This window comes from Dryobates pubescens, chromosome 15 (genome assembly GCF_014839835.1).
Source record: "Dryobates pubescens isolate bDryPub1 chromosome 15, bDryPub1.pri, whole genome shotgun sequence".
NCBI classification, from domain to species: domain Eukaryota; kingdom Metazoa; phylum Chordata; class Aves; order Piciformes; family Picidae; genus Dryobates; species Dryobates pubescens.
The window spans coordinates 12,113,075-12,131,044 of NC_071626.1; the positions used below are offsets into that span (position 1 = coordinate 12,113,075).

General features: G+C 38.1%; 1 protein-coding gene across 1 annotated transcript in view; it reads right to left on the reverse strand.

The window, feature by feature from the left end:
• WASHC4 (WASH complex subunit 4) overlaps window positions 1–17,970 on the reverse strand; it is a 39,407-nt gene that overhangs the window by 14,144 nt on the left and 7,293 nt on the right. Inside the window, exons 6-22 of the mRNA XM_054168080.1 lie at window positions 17,055–17,122; window positions 14,233–14,315; window positions 12,638–12,680; window positions 12,032–12,135; window positions 11,315–11,435; window positions 9,726–9,849; window positions 9,499–9,626; window positions 8,663–8,823; window positions 7,857–7,983; window positions 6,434–6,559; window positions 5,433–5,540; window positions 3,809–3,955; window positions 3,621–3,700; window positions 2,626–2,731; window positions 1,679–1,795; window positions 581–749; window positions 307–461 (exon numbers count right to left, since the gene is read on the reverse strand). Of these exons, the coding sequence (XP_054024055.1) occupies window positions 307–461; window positions 581–749; window positions 1,679–1,795; window positions 2,626–2,731; window positions 3,621–3,700; window positions 3,809–3,955; window positions 5,433–5,540; window positions 6,434–6,559; window positions 7,857–7,983; window positions 8,663–8,823; window positions 9,499–9,626; window positions 9,726–9,849; window positions 11,315–11,435; window positions 12,032–12,135; window positions 12,638–12,680; window positions 14,233–14,315; window positions 17,055–17,122 (1,967 nt within the window). The remainder of the gene's footprint in view (window positions 1–306; window positions 462–580; window positions 750–1,678; window positions 1,796–2,625; window positions 2,732–3,620; window positions 3,701–3,808; window positions 3,956–5,432; window positions 5,541–6,433; window positions 6,560–7,856; window positions 7,984–8,662; window positions 8,824–9,498; window positions 9,627–9,725; window positions 9,850–11,314; window positions 11,436–12,031; window positions 12,136–12,637; window positions 12,681–14,232; window positions 14,316–17,054; window positions 17,123–17,970) is intronic.

The window sequence follows — 17,970 nt, forward strand, 5'->3', positions numbered from 1 at the left end:
GAAGCCAACATTGGCCTCCCTACAACCTCCTTTCAGGTAGCTGTAGAGAGCAGTAAGGTCTCCTCTCAGACTCCTATTCTTCTGCCAATAGAAAGCCAAAGCTTATTTCATAAATTTTATCTCACAAAACGAATGATACAAGTCCAACATGAAACTAACTGATAGTCATGTTATCTCCAAAGGTAAATAAAGGTCATATCCCAGAAGTCAACCAGAAATTAAAGGTCATTTTTTCCAAAGAATTCTCTAAACTTTGGTACTGTTTGTAAGTGAACAAACAATATTCGTATCCTGTGAGCACTGTACCTGTTCCAGAGTCTGGCTGGGAAGATGTGCTTCAGTCATACTCAAACCATACCGCTGAGTTGCTAGGTTTCTCATTTCACTGTAGGTGGCCCAGTCATGAAGAGCTACAGTCGTTAAGTTGTAAAAAGTCTTGTCCAAATAGTGTGTTACGTAGGCTGAAAACACAGAGAACAATGAAATAATACCACCTATTTAGCTAGGGAAGTGCACAAAGAAGTGAAAAGTGTGTAAGAGAGAGGAAAGTAATGGAAGGAAAAAATGAGTAACTCCTCACCTTTTATGTCAATGAATCGATTGAAAAAACGTATTGGGTTCAGGAAGAAGAATTGAGCTAGGTCCTTCAGGCCAACTCTGAAGGGGTTTCTGTCATCGAGCTTTAAGTGTGTATGAACTGATAAGCGCAGGTCTTTTTCTATCTCTTTACATAATTTGTCCAGCAAGTGCTATTCAGGGAAGTCAGAAAAAAGAGAGTCACATTCAGCGTCTGCTTACAACACTGTCTTAGCAGAACCAATCTCTCTCTCAATACATAAGAGACTGATTAAACTAGTGAAGACAGCTTGGCTGTGGCCAGGCTATGCAAGCTACAGTGAAACAATACTTGGGAATCAGAAAGATATATTTCCTGTGTTCTAGTCCACAACAGCAAGAAAAAGCTACAGGGCTCAGAGCAGGTAAAGGTTTAAGCACCTAATGCTATTCTATACATTACTAAAACTTTCACATAAGACTTTAACACAATTTAAACTTAAGTATTCTCTCTTAAGAAGAACTAGGCTTAGGGCTATCTATCTAGATAGCAGTAAGACCAAGAGAGTCTTGCAATAAGCCATTTGGCCTGCTTTTCTGCAGAGTAGATAATGTTTAGTTTTGAACTAGTCAAAATGAGTTGTTCAAAGGCTAAAAACTAGGACTTGTGAAATCTAAATTCACATCGTCTCTCTGCCAAACATCCTTTGTAATTCTAGATAATAATTCATTAAAGAGGCCACCCACATTTACAGAGTTTTCACTACTAAAAGCCATGCATATATACTAGGAACAGTAATACTTATTTTAGGCATTCATACAAGCAGAAGTTAATCTGACAAAAAGCACTCCTCTGCCTGCACAGTCAAATCTGTACCTGAGGTTTTGCCAACTTACATAATTTACAGTGCAGTATTTTCATGCTCCCAGTCAACACAGACACCATTAACAACAGGTCTTAAATAACCAAGATTACTAGTATATGCTCTCTTTTTATTAAAATACACCGATTTTGAAGGTCGTAGCTATTTTTATAGATCATATCAAGTTTGGTACACAGATGCTGGCCTATAACATATTCAAAGCATAATGCTGCCTTTAATTTCAGTGCACAACACATTACCTCATTAAGCACTTCCATGATTTCTTTGTCATAGCATTCCAGAAGCACCTCATAAGATTCAAGGTGTCTTGCATGCATCATAGCAGGTACGCAGTCCCGTAGTGCACTAAACATATACTGAAAAACCACCACCCTGTTATGCTTAATCAACAGATTGACAGACATGTCAAGAGCATCTCAAACAGTGCTAAAAGCTAACAGACAAATAAAAAATTGTTTCTTTTCCCACTTATATTAAAAAGAGACTTCACAAACTCTATTGAAGCTTTTTGTGCTTAACATGATCCTCTGGAATATTCAGTTCCTACTGATCCATTTACCAGAAGGTCATAATTATTAACTAATTCCTCTAAATTATTTACACTGTATTAATTTTAGTCCTATAACTAATCATGGCATGCACAACACTGAAAGAGATCATTGATTTTTATTAGAATTAGCATGCCAAAGCATGATTCACTTCTGCAGCAAATACCAGATACATCAAAGAGGGGAGCAAAGATGGAGGAGGTGGGAAAAGGTACAAGAAAACTATCCCACACAGCATCACTGAGCACAGTGATACACATTCTAGAAATACATAACCATAATGTGGAACATCAAAAGGCTTTGTTCAAGTCTAGCAAGAGGTGCTCATTTTAAATTAGAATGCATGAGGAGAGGAACAAAGACACACACACAGAAACCCAGAGTTAATAGCAACCTGGGAGTTTTAGAACAATCTAATGGACAGTTTAATCAGATTCGGAATAAAGATTGCCTTTACAGCCTCCAGATTGAAAAGAAATTTCTGACTCAGTAGTAATTCTTGCCTGGGTTTCACTTTACACCCCACCCCCTGCCAGCTTTTTCCTTAACAGTTTCAAGTCTAAGCTATATCCTCTCCTACTCTGAATCCCTCCCACTACAGTATCTTGTTAAACCAAGTTGCTAACATTTTTACTTACATGCAGTCTAGCAGCATCAACTGCATTTTCATACACATCATCTAAATAGATTGGAAAGATCGCTCGATGCCAGTATAAGAAGCAACAGTCACATTGTACTCGAACTCTAGAATACAAGATTACTTATTAGACAAAGAATTGGAAGAAGCCATTCTTCTAACACAGTGATATTTATTTCAGTGCATTTAAACTGAAGGCAATTGCTTTTCAAGCCTAAGTTTTGCACGGTTACTTCAACATTCCAGACACATTGACATTCAAAAGAAAATTCTTCGTTAAAGAACTTTTCATTTCTTGTCTTCCACAGGCTATTTATTTCTAAATAAAAGGTACCTGCTTTAGAAAAATAGTTTACTCGGTTGCTGAAAGAATTAAACCTTGCATTACAGCAAAATCGTAAATAGCTATTTTCTTATTGCAAGCAATTAACAGCCAAGAGGCCAAACATATATTCTAAGTTGCTCCTGTAACTCAAGAGAGAAACAAGCCTCTCCTGATACAACTTAGGTACAACACTTATCCCAGGAATTTATCCCATGAATTTGCTTGTCTCTCTCCATAAAATATGCACAGAACCCAGGTATTTGCCTGGCTTTCAGATGGCCATCATTATGTAAAACCTGAGTGTCCACTGAAACTGTAGCAGCAGTAAAACATGAACTAACAGCCTCACCTTCCAGACAGACTGGTATTTACTCATAACTTTTGTGTTTGTGTTAAGAAGATGACTTTAGCTTAACATAAAGCCAAGTCATCCAAAAAACTGACAGATTTCTAAACAATCAGAGAAAGGAGTTAGCTAAGTAGCAACAGTTAGGTAAAACAGAACTTGCTAAAAGACCAGTGAGCTTCAGACTTAGCTCTGGAATTCTTTCTGTATGTCCCATGTTTACAACACATGCAAAAATCACCATCAGCATGCAGCTACCAGATTTTATAATTTGCAAAGCAAAGATCCAGCTCTCCAGTGATACTTATTACATGCCACTGCTTACCGCTCTGTAAGTTCACTGATCAGGTCTAGTTTCTTCAGAACTAACTGAAGGGGAATGAGTTCTTCATCTTTAAAAGTTTTCTGTGCAAATGAAGGGAAAAATAAAGAAGAAAAAAAAAGACAAGATCATATTTTTGTATAAGTTACTGCATCAAACAAGTCAAGGACTGGAACAATCATGGCACTTACCATCTGTGTTCCCACACTTAGTGCTAGGGAAACAATCAGTCGCCGCTGTTTTGTACTCGGCCCATTGAGGGTGTTCTCAGCCAGCACCAAAGCAGAGAGGACATCCAGGCGTTGCTCACTGTACTTTTTATCAGAAATTACTCTTTTCTTGATGACAAAAAGACACAGAAATTCAGAGGAAAGTTACCTATGTCCAAAAGCAATAGCTTGCCTCTCCTTTCCAAGGCTTCTGGACTTGTCATACACTGAGCATTTCTGCAAACCAATTGTTTGCATGCGACCGCATGCCAGTTTTAGTCCTAAGGTACATGCAATTTAAAATTTTTAATTACTTTTTCCATCAGTGACTCCCTGCTGTTGGTAACAAAATTCAGCTGAACAGTGAGACACATAAGCACGGTAACACCAATAACCTTCAATTTTCCCACAAATTCTAATTTAATCAGAAAGATAAACTGCAGACAGGTCTGCATGAACAAAAGAAGAGAATCAAGTCTTTTGGCTATGAAGTCAAAGGCATGGATATTTTTGAGAAGCAGCATAACTCAGAAGAGGTACAGTTTCATGAAAAAGTTCAAGTAAAGCTCTTGCAATTCTAAGCAAGTATGTTCAATGTGAAACTCCTAACCTTACAGGCTAAAGCTATGTCAGCTATATGCCTTAGCCCTTACACCATTTTGTTGAGCAGATAAAAAAAAATGTTAGCAGCAATGATGTACACAAATGACCGGCATTTGCCTTTTACAGTTTAGCTACTTTTCAGGAAATATATCAAGAATTATTTACAGATGTGTTCTCTTTGACATCCCTCATTACATAAGTCTCAGCATATTTCTATGCATTTATGGTTATGAACGTTCTCTAAATATACACAAACTTTGTTTGACTCTATATAGTTTTTCTTAGTAGTTTTGAAGCTTGGAAATTCTTTGGTTGATGCCACTCCTCTGTGTGTGTTTGTGTGTAAATACCCCTCCGTTTTGTTTTGGCTGGTTGGTTGGTTTTGTTTCTCATGTTATTGGTTTGGGTTTTTTACTGGCTTATGCTAGATGATATGATGATGCCAGATACAGAAACTGAGATTATAGCCAAATAGAATCTAACAGGTGATATCAACCCTTTGTAATTCCACTACCGAATCTGATTATGGTGGTTTGGCCCCAACTGGGGTCCAAAAGCCCACCAAAGCCTCTCTATCACTCCCCTTTTTATATGGACAGAGGAGAGGGAAAAAAAAAAGAGGCCCATGGGTCAAGACAAGAGCAGTTCAATAAAGCAAAAGGAAAGGTCACGTATGGAAGGTAAGAGGTAGAAAAAGATCAGTTTGTGAAAATCAGTAGAAATTAAAACTGAAAAGAACACAAGAGGAACAACACAAGAGATGCAGCAGTTTAAAGGAAAAGAGGAATCATTCTTGGTCAAAAACAGATAACCATCTGTGCTGTACAGTTTCCAAAGTAAAGCTCTGAAATACTGGAAAGTTTACACACCTGTTGATCATGACAGAGCACTACACTACAGACTTTGCAGAAGGAAGCAAAATAATTTTAAATCAAGTTTTAAAAAAAAACACAAAACCAAACCAAACACAGTAAGATTAATTGTTAGAACTTGGATTACATACCTTGGCTACAGAAATAGAATGAAGAGCCTGATACTGCAGATGCTGAGAGATGTGTGTCACAGAATCTGCCACAACCATACTTCTTCGATAAAACATGTGTTCTATTGCCTAGAGTCAATCCCAAAACACAACAGATCAGGTATCACAGTATCACAAAGGTTGGAAGAGACCTCAAAGATCATCAAGTCCAACCTGTCACCACAGACCTCATGACTACACCATGGCACCAAGTCCCACATCCAATCCCCTCTTGAACACCACCTCCCTGGGCAGCCCATTCCAATGACAAATGACTCTCTCGGTGAAGAACTTTCTCCTCACCTCGAGCCTAAACTTCCCCTGGCACAGCTTGAGACTGTGTCCCCTTGTTCTGGTGCTTGTTGCTAGAGAGAAGAGACTTCCTGGCTACAACCACCTTGCAGGCAGTTGTAGAGAGCATGAGGTCACCCCTGAGCCTCCTCTTCTCCAGGCTAAACAATCCCAGCTCCCTCAGCCTCACCTCACAGGGCTTGTGCTCAAGGTAGTTACTGAAACTGTTGCCTTTACAATTTGGCTTTATGCCAGCTGACTCATCCACACTGCAAATACAGATTCTTTCCATTTTGTAATGTATTGTCAGAAGCAGCTGCAACTAACCCTTAGAAACTAAAGACAATCATTCAGGAGCATTAAAAAAGAGAGTTCCATCCATCTCCATCCATGGAGATACTCAGAACTTATTTGGACAGAGTTTTGGACAACTAGTTTTAGCTGGTCCTGCTTGAGTATGGGGGAGGATTGAGCAGCCACAATGATTCTGTGACATCAATTAAGGAATCTAGTTAGAAGTTACATAAAAATCTGTTCTAGCCTCCCAAATTGCTTCTAACTAAATTCAGTCCTGAGCAAGAAGCCATCCTTATTATCTCAAGGATTTGGGTGGGTTTTTTAACATGTGATGTTTGATCAGCGTTCTCTGTAAAGGCCTATATGAAATAAACAGTTTTCATCCAGTGACCTACCTTTAGAAGTTCCACAAGCCTGCACAGAGCTTTCACTGAGGTTTTGGTCATAGGTTTTTGCATTGACATGTAGAGATTCATTGTAGTTTTAATGATGGTGCTAAGACTGTATGCATAAAGAAAGCCCTAGAAATAAAATGAGCACAGGAGAGAAAAGAAAAAAGAATAATATTTTCACAAGATATCAAATGAGTCCTCTCTGTTATCTTTCAATAGTGACAGACAGCTATCTTTTGCCTCCTAACACTAGAGAACCTACACCTCCACCCAATCAGAGAGCCTGGCATCACAAAGCTGAATGAGACCCTTTTATTGAGCAGACATTATGTAACTGCCCATGAGTCCTTAAATAATTTGATCATTAACCTCTTCTAGAGCCATTAAAATTAAGCATAGGTCAGTGAATTAATCACACAGTAGGACTAAAATGATTAGACCTCTGAGACTGTATGTAAATCAAATCACCAACTCCCATCCCCAAAAAGACAACTTATCACAAAAGCAATGGAAAATTTCCAGATTCCATGGATTAAATACACTGAGAGTACTTACACATTTCTACACTTTCTAAATAGAACTGTCCATACCATAACAAAAGTAATCATGGTGTATGCTAAGCTTTAAAATACAGTTACACAGAGCATGACAACAATGTTATTCAACTGATTTCAAAGGAATAGCAGTAATAATAACAAAAGAAGCTAGGGAAATCCAGTGAGTGGTATAGGAAACTCAGTTCACTACATATCGTATTTGCAGTAGACTAAAAATTTTGCTATGTATGAAAACCCCAGATTCTAGTTCACGTACATGTATGTCTTAGGTATGGAAGATTCAGGATCATGCTTTTATTGCACACCTAGTCTCATCAGATTTCTGTCAGGCAGATAAATAGATATTAAAAACCCAGCAAAAAAATAAGTTCAGAAATAAATGCATCTTACATTAAGACTACATGCTGTTAGTAGGCCAAAAGAAAACCAGCTGCCTCGGAACGCAGTAAGATTCTTGCAAAGTATCATCACTAGGCAAAGCACAATGAAACAACACAAAAACCTTTACTGGAATAATGTATTGTGCTAAATCAAACTAAATTAGACACTGGTTCAGTCCACCTTAACGAACCTCATGACTAACTCAAAAGGAAAACAAAACCCTTTACTAGAGAGGAAAAGAGAAATAGTCAAAAGTTTAGCCACTGAGTATTTAGTCAGATTCACTTTCCCCATATGCCTCAGAGAAAGACCTTTTACTTACAAGAGCAGCTACTGGGCATTTAAAGTTTTAGAAGAATCCCCACATTGTAAATTAACACACCGATGATCACAGAACTTCTGTGATTTCTTTTTACGTTCAAGAACTTGCATCAAAACACCAGTTTGCTGCAGGATCTGCTGCATCACCACATTAAAAGATGGCACACCTGGATGAAGACATTGCAGCGGTTAGAAAGATCTTCAGCAAACTTATCCATGCGCTGCTCCTTTGACAAGATAGATTCCATTTTTGTCATCCACGAGCTCACAAAAACATAATACGACTGCATGTCTCTGAAGAAGAAACAAAGAATCTCGTTCACATCAAATAAGAGGAGCGTGGAGGATTTTCTTTTCTCTTTCCACAGCTAAAATTCTTGCAAGGGAAATAATTTAAATCCTCAGTCCCTCAAATAATAAGCCCCCATTCCCAAAAGTATCAGTACCACATACTCGTTTACATTTTAATTCTCTATAGGTAAGGACTAATTACTCTCCCAATTATTATCTGCACACCCTAAAGAGTCAAAATCACTTATGTTCCAAGAGAACAAACAGCCCTTTGAATGATATGTATATATGACTTTAAATTAAAGCAGTAAATAAAACTGCTAGAAAATGCTTTTAAACACTAGAAAGAGAGTCATACACTGAGGTTACTTTTTTCCCCTCCAAGCTTGACTTTTTGTTTTATATATATATAATGTGTAATTTGTCATTACAACAATGCCAGACTGGACTGCACTTAAATAATACCATTCTCCAGAAATGACCCTTCCTGGATTACATCAGTTGTGATTAAATGTTTAATCATCACTTTTTCAGCAACTCTAGCACACTTATTGCTGCAGTGAAGTGGAAGACTTGATTAGCAGCACTACGCAACACTACGCAGTACACTGCATGAAGAAATCCATACATTTATAGCACTAGTTGCCAAACAGCACCCTGAAGGAGTATTTAGGAGGCTTACTTGGTAAGCGACTGTGCCTTCTGCTGTAGGAAGTTCTCCCTTTGTGTTTTAACTGTATGAATACTTTTCTTGTCCAGAAGTTTGGCAGCAGCTGGTATCTTCTGTATCAGAAAGTTGTCAGCAAACCATACAATGTTAGCAGTTAATGTGATGGCAGGTACCTGGGCAGGGGGAAATAAAGAAAAGGAAGGAAAACATTACAGAGGAGCAACTAACACAAGTAAGTACAACAACTACTACACCACCATGTTTCATTTATTCCTTCTGAACCGTAACCCAATTCAGTTTTTCTGCATAACTAGTTTCTACAAAGTATTATGTTTGTGTTAGAAAAGGTTCCTTGACACCACAGGCAGGGTTATTACCACTCTTAGTCATTCTCAACAGCATTATAGCAATTTTTTTTTTTAACACCACCTGATATGAAAAAGCCTCAGTCACCTTTGGACTTAAGATTTCTTTCAAAGGCCTGTTTATAACCACAGTCAAAACCCACAGTATTTATTCAGTCACAACATACTCAAGATTTCGAACCGTTTTTATTCTCAGTGCCACATTAATCCTGAGAAGAAACCTTTCAATGGTAATTTCAAGTTATTTTACCACACTGCTATGTGAGTGCACAGATTTTAGACCATGTTTAAATGAAAAAAGGGCTGGGGAAGAAATTATAATAAGTAGAAAAAAATTTAATTCCGTCTTCAGATTTGTTTCAGTAAATTATGTGGAGTTTCTCCCAAGTCTGTGCTATGCTATGTAACCAAGCATATTACCCAATTCACTACCAAAGACTCTTTTTCCCCTCTTCATTATTGACAAAAGAATCAAGCACTCACCTTTTTACAGACATCCAACAATGACTTGTAAAATTTCTTGTCTATACTCCGAAAAATCTGAAAATGCAGTACAAAGAGGCCACAGATGCCCACGTACTTATCTCTCTGGTCAATTTCTGAAGGTTCACCTGCAGAAATACACCTTTTTAGAAGTCTGCTCCCACACAAACAGTATGAACAACTTTAGAAACAGTGAAGCTGGCAGGACAAGCCTGAGCATGTATTACCAAGTTTGGCTTCAACATTTGCAAAAGCTGTGCGAAGAGTATGAGCAAATTCCTCAGCAAATGTGCTGTTCTTCGACACTGAAACTCCACCATTTACAGAATCAAATTGTTGCTCTATACAGCCCTGGGCAAAAAAGGAAAGGAGAAAAAGCACAGTGATAATGCCACAAATTTTGGACCTTAAAATAATAATGATTTCCCAAGGGTAGAATACTTCAAGAGCACGTTGATTTAAGACTAATTTGAAGTTAAACTTCACAACATGCAGAGTTTTAACTAGGCTTAAATTATTATAATAGCCAACATTCAAACCCTCTTTTATACCTAATATTCAAAATTATTATTTACTTCATACTTCTGTTAAGAGGCATTTTAAAGAAACCACTTGGTGTGAGTGATAATAAACTAGATGTGTATTTGCATTATTAGAATTCATTAATAACCATTAACTAAACAAGATCATGCAAGTCCCCTGTAGGATGCGTTACATGAACTTTTAGTGCAAAACCTCGTACCACTAGTGGTGGTTTAAGAAAATTATCAAATCCCCACAATAGTGAAAAACAAAATAGAGACACTTCAGATTTTCTGAGGATACCAGTAAAGTTTAATTGGATTGTACTTAAGAGTATTTTCCATGCATTTTTATTAGGAAGGGGCAATTCCAGGACAGGAAACTTCCTCAATGAAGACCAGACAAATCCTACTGACAAATCCTACATATAATGAAGCACCAATCTAACCAACAACAGAGAAATAGAAGATCAAAAATAGATAGCTGGTAGCAATGTCCTTTGAAAGATTAAGCCAAATATTCATTAATTATTTATCTACAATTTCACTTTTGGAGGCTTTTACAAACCAAATCATCCTCCCTGTGCCACTTAAGATGTAACAGTAAGAACTGAGCAACCATCCTCTTCAATTGACTCTGCTGTGACCAGATTCAGCAATGCTATATCCTCTGCCCACTACCAGGACATCTGATTTCACTGCCTCAAGTACACACTTTTCTGTAAGTGTGTTGATACAAAAAACCATTTATTTAAGTTAACTGTATTCAAAAAGTAACAATCCTTCTCATCTGCCAGTACACCTGCATCTTTCTGGGATATACATCACTGAAGTGGTACCTAATGACAGCTACCTGTTTCATATGACAGGAATGAGACAAAATATATAGCAAGAGGTCACAATTAACATATTTTGAAGATTACTGAGGTGACTAACTTACAGCTAAATCAAAGTGGACCTATGATATGTAAGCCTGACCACTATTAAAATATCTAGTGAAAAAACAGACTCCCTGGTAATACACAGTACTAATGCCAAGGTTTCTGTAAAACAGTAAGCATTAACTGATACCATTCAAAGCCTGGCACAGTTCTAGCACATGAGAAGAGCAAAGGAAGGATCTTACAATAGAGCCTTTTTCCCCTCCCTGCCTGCCCCTCACCCCATGCACAGATGCAAGAGCCAAATTCACACATCAATGTATCCGGAACAAAACAAAATGAAAACAAACCAACCATTCTAAAAAGTGTCACTTTTGTTTCTTTTGTCACACTGGGGAAGATAAATTTCATTACCTGAAATATCATCCCATCAAGGAGCTGGCATTCCAGTTTTAACAGTAGCTTTTCAAAAGGCTTCAGTTTATCTTCTTGAATCCCAAACTTAGAAGGGTTGTGGTGGACAGATTTGAGCAGCCTGTAAGGAGTGTGTATGTGGAACACACACATACAACAAAAACATGCAAACAGTTTTGCCATGTCCTGTACTATTTTGATAATAGGCTTTAATTGCCCACATCTGTGCACATAAAAGAAAGTCCACACAAAAAATAACCAAAACCCAAACACAAAACCCACTGGGTCTTTATAATCCATTTGCATTTGAGTAACTCCCACTTATTCAGGTGTTAAATGACACAGTTTAACAAATTAACTAGCTTTATAATTGTTGACTCTGCTTAAATCTGTATGCCCATTCCCATGATCAATATGGACAAAGAGTCTTAGATGAGTTCTGTACAAAGTCAGATTTGTAATTGGATATATTTTAAGCCTCACCGGCCATTACTGTTTGTCCAGATGCTTACCATGTATTGTAAGCGTAACATTCAGCACCTTAAAAACTTAATGGTGCTTTTAGAAGGACACAGCAGGTCAGTCCTGCTCTTCATTGAGATGCCTGAAAAACTCTTGGAGCTACCACAATCCATGTTTCTACACTGACTGTCTTGGAATAAAGACACATGCACCTTTTATGTTGTGGGAGTACTTTTCACACCTTCAGAGACACACCTCTTATACATGGTCCAGTGATCTTTCAGAGTGGCATGATTGTCAATTATTTCATCCAGAGTGATTAAGACCATAAGCAACTCTCCCAAATGTTCATACATTGCCTGTTAAAAAAAAAAATATTAAAAAAAAAAAAAGGTAGTTATTGAATAGATTACTGCAGTCACTAGTAGCATATACAATTTCAATTAAAGTTCCTTTCAATGTATTATCAGCCAACAGGGCATCAGGTACAGAGTTAAATTGGTGGCTTAAAGATGTAGTATTTCTTGTAGTGACATAAGGAATGTCAGTTTGCCTGCAGGCCCTGCTTGAAGTTCACTGATCAGTTTCAACACTGACAGTGGGATTTTTAAAACTGTCTATGTGCAAAAGCACATATTGCATCCATTAAAGGAGCATGCAAACATATTTCAGCTCAGAAAGCTAGAACAGAAATTGAGATACTAGTCCTTTCCATATAAAGGCCAGAAAAAAGCAATTAACAAAACAAAAACTTCAAAGTACATTCCAGATTGAAACTCACTTTCATGCTGCTTTTCTCTGGATTAATGATCAACACATACATACATAGACATAAGCAAAAGGGCTCCAAACCATTCCCACCTGAAAATGAACTCCAGATGTCTCTATAATTTTAGGTGCGGTCCTGTAAATAAAATAACTATTTCAGTACTTTTTTAATCATAGTAGTAGTATCAGTCAGGGTTGGAAGGGACCACAAGGATCATCTAGTTCCAACCCCCCTGCCATGGGCAGGGACACCCCACACTACATCAGACTGGTCAGAGCATCATCCAGCCTGGTCTTAAAACACCTCCAGGGACGGCACCCCAACCACCACCCTGGACAACCCATTCCAGGGCTTCACCACTCTCATGGTGAAGAGCTTCCTCCTCACATCCAGCCTGAATCTCCCCACCTCCAGCTTCATTCCTTAGAACAGAGCATATTTATCCATTCTATATCAGGAAACAAAAGACTGTCAAAATTGGATTAGAAATACATGCTTTGTGAAATCTGTGTGCTATTCCTAAATCAAATATCGCATTTTAAGATGTACAGCATATGACTGCTTCAAACCACTGACTGCATTGCACACATATGTGTATTGACAGCTCTAATTCAGCTATACTAACAGCAAACGGCCTTCACAGATAACACTCTGTGACCCAGAAGTATAAAGTCACTTCACGTATTTAAATGCAGCCATGTCCAAGCTATACATGCAGCCTTTTTATCCAGCACCATCTAGAAAGTCTACCTTGTGCTCTAGTGTAAGACAAAAATTAAAACGAATTTATTGCTCTCTACAACTAACTGAAGGGAGGCTGTAGACAGGTGGGGGTTGGTCTCTTCTCCCAGGTAACCAGCACCAGAACAAGAGGACACAGTCTCAAGCTGCACCAGAGGAGGTTTAGGCTCGAGGTGAGGAGAAAGTTCTTCACTGAGAGATTTATTAGCCACTGGAATGTGCTGCCCAGAGAGGTGGTGCAGTCACGCTCCTTGGAGGTGTTCAAAAAGGGGTTGGACATGGCACTTGAAGCCATGGTTTAGTAGTCATGAGGTCTTTGGTGACAGGTTGGACTTGATGATCTTTGTAGTCTTTTCCAACCTTATTGATACAATTCTATGAACTGAGAAAAATGATGCTATCCTACCTGCTGTGGGGAACGAATCAAAAGCCACACAGTTCTATTCAGATCTAAACTCTCAGAGTTTTCAGAGTAGCTAAACACAACAGCCCTAAATAAGCTCAACTTCATGGCTGTTTGTTCTGTGAAGAATATATACTAATATTTATGTATTTAAAACAGACTGTGGAAGTGACCTGATTTGTTAAGCTTCTGAAGCTACTAGTATCCACTGTACCAGTCAACAGAAGTAATCTCTCAAACAGAGCAAAGACAAAAGTTCAATTTTATATCTTGGTCATAAACACTCTGAAACATCAATTCTGTCAAAAAACTCAACAAAAACCAAATTCTTCCACCTCATTACATAAAAGCACTGTCTTTTCTGAAAATAAAAGAAATCCATTTCCATAGTGGCTTACGAAGCCCAAACGTGCACAGAAAAGCTCTCTCCCCATCTCTAGACAGCAATATCACAAAAATTACCATGCCTTAGGCAGAACATTCTTATTTTATACATTTGGTTAATTACATGAAAACCAATATAGCATTTTAAGAAATAATTACTTGTTGCTGGTATAGAGAACAGCCAACTGATGCACTACATTCACCACCACTTCGTAACATCGGGTAACAAAGCAAGACAGCTCCTGAAATGCAAGAAAAGTAAAATGCATATACATTTACAGAGTCTCCTCACACACAAGGTGTCATCACATCCAAAACACTGAAACATGAACCAATGAACTTTCAGCCCAAGCTCCAAATGCATTGCTAATGCAAGTCAGTGGACAGCCCTACAGCATGACAGAAAACAACACACCGACAGCTCAGAAAAAGGATCTGGGGCTAAGCTAAGAAGCCACTGAACATGAGCTTCCAGTACAACTTGGACTATTTATACTATTGGTTCTATTTATCAGACAGTAAGAAGTGACTTGACAACGCGCCCAAGCACTTTCAAAACCAAAATCCCTGACAGCAAAGGCTGTACTTTTCCCTCACTTCAAGAGTCACACTCTTGAAGCTCTTGGGAGCTGGTGATAGCCAAATTCAAATTTGAAATCAACACAGAAGCCTGTACCTACTGTAAGAATGCTAAGACACAAAATATTGCTTTCAAAGAAAAAAGACAATGTCTTGGAGAGGTATGCTTGACTAAAGAAGAACCTGAGCTCAGTTAAATAAAACTGAGCAAGAAGTCCAACTCTAGCCACATAAAGGACTATTGTAATTTCTATTTTAGCAAGGCACTTCTTCAGCAACAAGATAAATTAATCTGTGTTTCCCTTAACTGCAGTAGTATTTACTCATTAATGCACCCTGTAATCCCACCAGGGAAAAGTCAGCATGTAATGAGTCTAGCCAGTCAGCACACAGACAGCTTCAGAGCAGACAGCCCACACTGGCTACCCAGCCAGCCTGCTGTTCCTGCCAGAAGACTGCCTTGGCTAATAGCTGAATTCTCTCTTCCTCTCTGTCAAAAATAGAACTTATTTGGGCTTCTGCCTTCTATTAGTCACCAGCTTTCACAAAACATAAGTGTCATTACATCTTACACTTGTATTGCTCTAACAAATGCAGCTGATATAAGCCAACAGGTTCCAGAGAAATGGATAATAAACAATTAAGATCATGTTTCCTGGGGAAGGGGCACCAGCTGCCACTTTCAAACTTCCAGGAAACAGTCCAATTAACAGCACATGCATATCAGCAGCTACAGAACACTGACTAGATTATCATTTTCGTGGAGTTCAACTACACTGTCTTCTGCAGGATCATGAGTACCTAAATAATGCTGCAAAACACTGGTTCAATAATTTTTTTAAGTGTTTTGATACAGCAGATTCGAGGCTATTACATCTAGCTGATCAGGAAATCCTGAACTCGGAAAAGCCAAAAAGCCCGTAGGTGGATAGTACCTCTATGAAATCAACATTTTGCCTCTTTTGTCATCTTCATTCATACTTTCACACTGCCCCTGGGGATATGCTCATAGCATTGACTAGAACTGCATTTCCCAGTCTATGGATATAGACTTCTACTGAGTGGATTTGGTGGAGCACAACAGTTGAAAAAGAACAAAGCCAATGAGGAGTAAGTTTCCCTCACAGCTTTCCCAAAGAAATACACATGTGTCAGCATAGTAACCCTCCCTTTGGGGCAACATCTTGCATCTGCCTTCTTTCCAAGTTGCTCAACAATCAAAAAGTCATCATACCATACATACAGAGTGGGCTCACAAGCAATACTACTCTATTTTTGTGTAGTGTTTACGCTAAGAATACACACATCAGAATATACTCCACAAACAAACTTGTTGTACAGAGTAGATTTGCAATGCACATAGATATCCAGCCAGCTAGTCACCCTGCTCTCAACTTCTACCTGGACAGAACATACTGGTAAGAAGGAAAAAAAAAAGTCTGGAAATACACAACTGTACAGTAGCCGCATTTCAGAACCACTAAAAGGTCTCAAACAGCTGCTGGGAAAGATATAGAGGATAAAGAATAGAAATGACAAAGCTGATAGGACAAAGCCTGAAAAGTGGGGAAAACAGTCCAACCAAGATATCCTAACAACTGCTCCTGAGCATAATAAAAGAGGTTGAGTAATGAGTTCCTATAGCATTCAACCTGTTATGATTCAGTAAAGCCCTACTGTCATGCTACTACACAGCAAGAACAGGAATTTTAACCTTTGTTAAACTCAAATTTGCTTACACATTTTGGAAGCTTTGTGCAGAATTTCTGCTTCAACAGAAACTGTACTGCAACCAATAGCGCATTAAAATAGAAACATTTTTGGGAACAGGACAGACAATTAAGCTATATTAAAGACAAAGAATTTCCACAGCACACTGAAACTCAGGAGCACTGGAAACACAGAGAAGAAACAGATCCTGTTTTCATGCGTAGTTCATGGATAACAACCAAATTGTACAGGAGAGCTTTTTTTTCCTATCAGCTAAAAAAAAAATAAAAATGAAACAATTAATCCATTCCCAGTGTTCAATGAAAACTTAAACTTGCTAATCAAAAACCATAAAAATAGGTATCTTTACCATCAAACAAAGCAACTTCAATTTATCTTCTCTTACTGAAATTCTCAAGCAAATTTAATTTCTTTGAGCAATGATTACACAAGCTGTAATTTCTTCCCCCATTAGACTTCCAGAGTTTACAAGTATCAAAAAAACCAGTATCTAAAGCACAGTGTGGAATGCTAGCTGGTTGTGACAGGTCTGCAGGCGAAACATAATAACGTATCAAACGATTGCAATGCCTTTCAGCAGGATGCGGGCAGGATAATGCAGACTGTTAAACCTATTTTGCAAGTAAAATTAAGATTATAATTGCTGTCAAAACAATCAAAACATACTTTACCTGCAAGAAAGAAACAAATCTTCCCATCTGTATTTGGCAATCTCCTTCTACCATGCTGGAATCTGTGGCTAAAAAAAAAAACCCAAACATTTGTGAATGCTTTCAAAAGCCTGTATCATATCTGTTCATTTAACAGTGAAGCTTGCCCTCCAAGCCATTTGTTTGTCATACAAGTGGAGCACACTATTATAAGCATAATGAAAGAACCTCAAAAGCTTTTGCTTTCCTAATCTGGATCTTTGAAGTTTCTTTCTCATTAGAAAATACATTGTTTATAAGCTAGACACAAAACAGGAAAAACATTCCCATAACCTGCAAGAAAACAAAGAATACCAAACATAGTTCCTAGAAGACATGTATTATACAACTTCATATAAGTTTCCATTTTTAAAAGCCTGTATGAAAGCACTAGGTATTTATATTGGAAGGAACACTGACTGGTAATTACTTACTGAAAGAAAATACTACACCATTAATCAGAAGAAAAAGCTGTGTAGCATACAGTCTCCTCAAGAAATCGATTTCCCCCCCCCCACCCCCTACATGTCATCCTGCACATCACCATAGCTTCAAAGCATAACCTGTATGAGTAAGTACGCTAACAGGATACTATGAGAAATGGGAATTACAGCACCAAATGCCAAATTGTTGCAGTCACCTGGAGTAGTTGCAATACCACCTGACAAAATACAGTCGTCTTAATGTAATGACAGATTAATGCTCTAGACTGGAGATTTTTCTACTGAGCAAAAATGGCTTACCCTTGCAAGTTAACCTGCATAAGAATTTCAAGTCTATTGTTTCATAAAATATGTTCTTTTAAAACAGCCACCAGAGACTAAAGGAGCCTTCATACTTCAAGATGGATGTCTGGGACAAGATTCTAAAGATTGCATGCTTCCCCTTTGCACATCCC